Below are 7,620 nucleotides of genomic sequence, written 5' to 3' on the forward strand. Positions count from 1 at the left end.
GTACCACACGAGGGAGGAGGATGTCTTCCCTGTAACGCACAGCGTTGAAATTGCAACAAGCTCAGTTCGATGATGCCCCAGACCATGACGGACCCTCCACCTCCAAATCGATCCCGCTCCAGAGTACAGGCCTCGGTGTAACGCTCATTCCTTCGACGATAAACGCAAATCCGACCATCACCCCTGGTGAGACAAAACCACGTCTCGTCAGTGAAGAGCACTTTTTGCCAGTCCTGTCTGGTCCAGCGACGGTGGGTTTGTGCCCATAGGTGACGTTGTTGCCGGTGATGTCTGGTGAGGACCTGCCTTACAACAGGCCTACAAACCCTCAGTCCAGCCTCTCTCAGCCTATTGCGGACAGTCTTAGCACTGATGGAGGGATTGTGTGTTCCTGGTGTAATTCGAGCAGTTGTTGTTGTCATCCTGTACCTGTCCCGCAGGTGTGATGTTCGGATGTACCGATCCTGTGCAGGTGTTGTTACACGTTGTCTGCCACAGCTGTCCGTCCTGTCTCTCTGTACACTGTCTTAGGCGTCTCACAGTACAGACATTGTAAGATATTGCCCTGGCCACATCTCCAGTCCTCATGCCTCCTTGCAGCATGCCTAAGGCACGTTCACGCAGATGAGCAGGGACCCTGGGCATCTTTCTTTTGGTGTTTTTCAGAGTCGGTAGAAAGGCCTCTTTAGTGTCCTAAGTTTTCATAACTGTGACCATAATTGCCTACTGTCTGTAAGCTGTTAGTGTCTTAACGACCGTTCCACAGGTGCATGTTCATTAATTGTTCATGGTTCATTGAACAAGCATGGGAAACCGTGTTTAAACCCTTTTACAATGAAGATCTGTGAAGTTATTTGGATTTTTACGAATTATCTTTGGAAGACAGGGTCCTACAAAAGGGATTTTTCTTTTTTTGCTGAGTTTATATTGAGTATCTGTAGTCCTCCTCACAGAGGGGCTGCGGGGGCTGTGCAATTGAAACGGGGGGATACAGGGCTCAATTTGAACATGCCGCACGCACACACTCTTGCGCATACTTACACACACACACAGAGAGATGGTACAGGTTCATCCCATCCACCTGCAGCAGGGCCCAAACGATCTGTTGTATGTTTTCTCTCTGTAGATTATAAATGTTCACATCATCTGATTTACAGACAGTATGGTGACCTTTAACCTACATGTACCGTAGTAGTTGAGATCCCCGTCTGTCCCGACTCATGTACATGTGTTTTTAGGTGTCCTGATTTGCCTACTATTTAAGTCATTTATTTAATGGCCCATTGTTAATATGTACATTAAAATGGTTATTCATATGGCTAGCATCTGTCACGATCAGCAGGCTCTACCACTACATCCATTCACTTTGTTCTGTAAATATTCTGATCTAGCTACTGCACCCAATGTGTCTGTGCGGTGTCTGCGTGCGCATAAATTGCTTGTTTGATGGAGATGTTGAGGCGGGCAGCAAATAACGTCGAGAACGGCTATCTAGCTGAACGGTTGCCAGTCTTGTCATGGTATAGAAACTATTGATTAATACTTCTCTGAGAGCAATGGTTTCCGTTGAAATGCCTGTTAAATGTTGTGGTCATGAGTGACTGTTCGTTCACGAAAAGTTAATAAAGGCCTACTGTTTGTGTTGTTGTTGTATTTTGAACCCACCACAGCCCATCTTTTTTGTCTACACTCTGGACTTGTCATTCCCTCTGCTGCACCACCCCAATATCACGTAAAGTGATATTGTAGCTCCGTCTGTCTCCCACAGGGATCTGGCTGCCAGGAACTGTCTGGTGGGAGAGAGCAACCTGCTGAAGATCAGCGACTTTGGGATGTCGAGACAAGAGGATGATGGGATCTACTCGTCGTCCGGCCTCAAACAGATCCCCATCAAGTGGACGGCTCCAGAGGCATTAAATTATGGTAAAACTGCGTGGCTTTACTTTTTCACCAATTTCGTTATCAAACCTCCAAATAGATTTATAATTATGTGCTTAACAGCAACACTGGCCTAGCCCCATAACACTGGCCTAACCCCATTACACTGGCCTAACCTCATTACACTGGCCTAACCCCATTACACTGGCCTAACCCCATTACACTGGCCTAACCTCATTACACTGGCCTAACCCCATTACACTGGCCTAACCCCATTACACTGGCCTAACCCCATTACACTGGCCTAACCCCATTACACTGGCCTAACCTCATTACACTGGCCTAACCCCATTACACTGGCCTAACCCCATTACACTGGCCTAGCCCCATTACACTGGCCTAACCCCATTACACTGGCCTAGCCCCATTACACTGGCCTAGCCCCATAACACTTGCCTAGCCCCATAACACTGGCCTAACCCCATAACACTGGCCTAACCCCATTACACTGGCCTAACCCCATTACACTGGCCTAACCCCATAACACTAGCCTAGCCCCATAACACTGGCCTAGCCCCATAACACTGGCCTAGCCCCATTATACTGGCCTAGCCCCATTACACTTGCCTAGCCCCATAACACTTGCCTAGCCCCATAACACTTGCCTAGCCCCATAACACTTGCCTAGCCCCATAACACTGGCCTAGCCCCATAACACTGGCCTAGCCCCATTACACTGGCCTAGCCCCATTACACTGGCCTAGCCCCATTACACTGGCCTAGCCCCATTACACTGGCCTAACCCCATTACACTGGCCTAACCCCATTTTACTGGCCTAACTCCATAATACTGGCCTAGCCCCATTACACTGGCCTAGCCCCATAACACTGGCCTAACTCCATAACACTGGCCTAGCCCCATAACACTGTCCTAACCCCATAACACTGGCCTAGCCCCATAACACTGGCCTAGCCCCATAACACTGGCCTAACCCCATAACACTGGCCTAGCCCCATTACACTGGTCTAACCCCATAACACTGGCCTAACCCCATTACACTGGCCTAGCCCCATTACACTGGCCTAACTCCATTACACTGGCCTAGCCCCATTACACTGGCCTAACTCCATTACACTGGCCTAGCCCCATTACACTGGCCCAACCCCATTACACTGGCCCAACCCCATTACACTGGCCTAGCCCCATTACACTGGCCTAGCCCCATAACACTGGCCTAGCCCCATAACACTGGCCTAGCCCCATAACACTGGCCTAACCCCATAACACTGGCCTAACCCCATAACACTGGCCTAGCCCCATTACACTGGCCTAACCCCATTACACTGGCCTAACTCCATTACACTGGCCTAACCCCATAACACTGGCCTAGCCCCATTACTGGCCTAGCCCCATAACACTGGCCCAGCCCCATAACACTGGCCCAGCCCCATAACACTGGCCTAACCCAGCAAAATGCAACTACAGTAGTTGGTATTTAGGGACAAAAACAGCTGTTGTATTTTTTTGGAGTATATGATTTGAAGTCTGCAGAAGGTAGCATAGCTTTTTGATGACACAACATCCCCAACATGTCACCACATTTCTTCTCCAATACATGGTGGCTGAGAGTGTTGTTGTTGTTCCAGGGAGATACAGCTCGGAGAGTGACGTGTGGAGCTATGGGATCCTCCTATGGGAAACGTTTAGTCTCGGAGTGTGCCCTTACCCTGGGATGACCAACCAGCAGGCCAGAGAGCAAGTGGAGAAAGGTAAGGAGACGTCCCTCCGAGGGTTCAGAGTGTCGTCTTGATTTCCTTGTCTGACAGAATATCTGTATTAGCTTGGTAGCCGGATCCGTTTGTGCTTTAGCCAACTCTTCTGTTGTTGATTTTTTTAGGCCAGTGGCCAGAGGAGTATGTGCTCCAGTATTTTGTTGGAGCCTATTTTTTATTGGTTAAATGACAATATCGTTTAACCAATTGTATCTTGTGATTTTTCCTGTTTTCTAGAGATTTGCTAATGATATCGGAGACCACATATGACCATTAGTGGTCTGATGAAGGCATTTCTGACTGGTAACAGTCTTTAAGAATGAATGAACGGTATACTAATTAGGTATAAAACTGAAGGTAATGAGGGAACTCAAAAGACTACGCCACCATAATTATGCATTGACCATCGAGTGAGTCGATGTGTCGTGTGTTCTCATGCATTGGATTTGGCCTTAGTTTTCCAAGCAATTGTCTCTATGAGCAGTCGTGAAGAGAACCGCATTGGTTGGTATTTTGTTTTCCAACCTTATACCCCTGATTATCCTGCCTCGATCCATCCTAGGAAATTCACTGAAAGTGTGTCTGTCTGTCTTTCACCCCCATCTTAGGCTACAGAATGTCCTGTCCACAAAAGTGCCCTGATGAGGTTTACAAAGTCATGCAGAAGTGCTGGGAGTACAAGCCTGAAAACCGGCCGAAGTTTGCCGACCTTCAGAAAGAACTGGCCTCGGTCAAGAAAAAATAGCACCCAGGTAGGGGAAGGGGGACCAAGTCATGCATCACCTCCAGGGAATCATCCCCTTACAACCCGAAGTAAACACCACAGAAAGTTACGTCCTTGATGCTACTTGTCTTGATTGTATTTACGGTTTGTACTTTGTCACAAAATCACTGTGTTATTTGCCTATGCAACTGTTTTGAGCCATTATCGAGGAGAGAGGTCTCTGCTTAGCTTGGATCATTGTCAAAATACGACCGTATTTCTTTTTAAACCTGGTGTTCTTTTATTCCTGTTCCTTTCTTTCACCTCTTACTGAACCTCAGTAAACTTCAGGTATTTTGGAGCAAAACCATGCAAACCTGGAAAGATTGTAAAATACATAATAGGATCATGCTCCGTTGCGCGTACAGTGAGCTCCAACCGTACCGGGACAGTGACAAATGATATTTGTGCATCATGATTCACAATTCATTCAGGATTATCTGTAATCGTGGTACCATCTACATTAATACAGAAGTGTTGAGAAGCAAATTATATTCATATTTACAATAAAAGTGACTCCAAAATGGCGCAATACATTATTTACCATTCATTTCTATTGCGCCCAAAATAATCTGAAACAACCACATTAAACAGCAAATGCGTCCACAAACTTGATGTAGTCATTGTGTGCTATGAATATGGGACCAAATACGTAACTTTTTACTGTCTTAATTCTTTTGGTGGCCTAAAATGGGGCGACTATGTACAAAAAGTACTGTAATTTCGATTCTCTCAATTTGGATAAAAAAATACCCTCAAATTAAAGCTGACAGTCTGCACTTTAACCTCAGTCATTGTATCATTTAAAAGCCAAAGTGCAGGAGTACAGAGCCAAAACAACAACAAATGTGTCACTGTCCCAATACTTTTAGAGTTCACTGTATGACTTCTGCTGTTGCTCATCATTCATTCATTCATAGCCACAATAATGAAACATTTTTTTTTTTTTTAGGGCCCTGAGTTTGGTCCTGTTAAGGTAGCATGGTTTATGAGGACGTGAAAAAGGTTTCTGGGCCTCCGTGTAGCTGTGCAACCTCAAACAGACAGAAAAGGTAGATGCACTCTAGCTCATTTCAGTCTTTAGACAGATTGCGTGTGAGTGTTCTGTTGTTCTCTTTACCAGCAGATCATACCTAGGGGGTTATTATTGTATGTCTCAAGCTTGACTTTGACTTTCCAGGAAGAGAAATACTTCTAGCTGAAAGTCTTGTTTGTGACGATTTTGAGATCAGCTACAATGTCTTTCCAAAGATCAAGTATTCTCTTCACTCACACCATTCAATCTCGGAAACATTTTCAGTTTAACATAAGGATAAGTGCAATTTGTTACACCATTTTCCTATAATTATTCAGGCAATATAATGCAGAAATATTGCAATAATACTGCCTTAATTATAAAGTGAATGAATGTCTAAGTTGTGTATTTGTAATTAATACAATTTTACTTAGAATTATTTAATTTAAAGACCCTCCAGATTGCTGCCTCATTTCTAAGTATTGGTCTCGGTCAGTTGTTACAACCTCAATAGTTTTGTATGATCTGAAAATTAGAATGTGTCGTAACTGTACTATCTGACGTGAAATTTTCGCATTTTGTGTCAGAAACAGTCCGCTGTTACATTAGTCATGACAGTTAAGGAACTCCATGCATTCATTTGTGGTATTTTCTACTTCAAACAGACAATTATTTTTGGTGAAACTCACAATTGTAAATTGTTGATAGACATTGCATTCAGTAATGTACAGTGAACTAGTTTTCATTAAGTATACTTAGGGCCAGTTTTATCTGACCATGCATCATGACAGGATAAAACTCTGGGACCTAGGGCTTGAATCAATCTATCGCAATTCGCAGAAGATCGGCGGTATGGCGTGATTGAAATGTAAAGATCATTTTTAATTGAGCCGACATATGCAGCGTTTACCGGGAATGTTCCCTTTTAAATTTAAATCGTGCTTTACCGTGAATTTTCTACAACACGGATTGAATTGAGCCCCTAGGCCTAGTCAATAACTAGGGGCTCTAGTTCTTCCTGGTTCTTTAGTGAATTAGCTATTCTAGTCACTTCTGTATTCGGTCATTCCTCGAAGGCTGCCATGTTGACTCCATGTAGCCAAGCTCCTTGCCATTTTGTGCTGACAGTCCAGGTGTGAGTCTCTTTAAAAGCATCTTCTGTGAATTAAACACATCACATCCATCCATCTCACTTCTTGTCTTTTGAATTTTACAAACATTCCTCTTCCTGTATTTTGTAAATACTTGTAGATGCTATAACCTTTTTCTATATTGTTTTTTGAATACTAATCTGAGAAAAAATGCAATCATGCAAATGTAGGTCACTCTTTAGGATTGTTTCTTCCAATGGTTTATTTTGATAAAGAAAACGTCTGTTTTGCGTCTGCATGATTCATTTGTACATTTTTAGTATGTATAAAAGATATTTGGAAAGATCCTCCTGTTTCCTATCCTCTGTATACAATGTCAAACTGTCATGACCTCGTCTGTTGTCTCTCCAATGACATCCTGTTTACCATGTAGTGCACTACATGGTAAATGGGTTGCCGTTTGTAGACTGGAGTAACAAGTTATTCAGTGGTTTCTCCAGTCAAATTACCTCCAGATTGGTTTTCTTGCGTTCCAGACGAACTAGTTACAGTTTTAGTTGTAAACCCCAAAAAAACATTGATTTGTACGTGTATTTTTTTTTTATTAAAATGGTCTTTAATAACAAAAGGTGTAGAATGAAATGGGTGATTACATCACAACTACTGGTTGATGAGCACAATATATTTCTGTTTAAACAAATTTAAGGCATACACCTTTTTTTAGTAACCCTTTTATTTATTTGACACTAAAATAGTATCCTCAGCATTTTGGATCAATTTCAGTCTCTTATTAGTGTATGAAGATATTTGCCAGTGTTTTGTTTTTATAGAATTTGTTTTCTATTTTTATTATTCTCATGCAAAGTGACCAAGTCTAGATTTTCCCATGCGTAGTTGGAGATTCACCTCTATCTACACTACTGGCCAATGCATGATATGCAAACCATTATTACATCGGTGTTGAATGGAATCGGGTTTTTTTTTTGTGACTAATTCTGCTTCACAATTCAAAGTGAATGCCTCGTGCTGTATCGTTTATTTACTCCAAGGCCAACTTTACAGCATTCGAAAGTTTGTGCGTTATTGAGCGCTTTTCCTAA

At 43.2% G+C, this 7,620-nt stretch overlaps 1 protein-coding gene across 2 annotated transcripts in view; it reads left to right on the forward strand.

Moving 5' to 3' along the window:
• Window positions 1-5,358, forward strand: part of fer (fer (fps/fes related) tyrosine kinase) — a 36,099-nt gene extending 30,741 nt beyond the window's left edge. For both annotated transcript variants that reach the window (XM_029656285.2, XM_029656290.2), the window contains exons 17-19: window positions 1,769-1,923; window positions 3,526-3,648; window positions 4,260-5,358. In XM_029656285.2, the coding sequence (XP_029512145.1) occupies window positions 1,769-1,923; window positions 3,526-3,648; window positions 4,260-4,396 (415 nt within the window). In that variant the 3' untranslated portion in view covers window positions 4,397-5,358. The remainder of the gene's footprint in view (window positions 1-1,768; window positions 1,924-3,525; window positions 3,649-4,259) is intronic.
• Window positions 5,359-7,620: the final 2,262 nt, after the last annotated feature.

Source organism: Oncorhynchus nerka, linkage group LG4 (assembly GCF_034236695.1).
Source record: "Oncorhynchus nerka isolate Pitt River linkage group LG4, Oner_Uvic_2.0, whole genome shotgun sequence".
Taxonomy (NCBI): Eukaryota; Metazoa; Chordata; class Actinopteri; order Salmoniformes; family Salmonidae; genus Oncorhynchus; species Oncorhynchus nerka.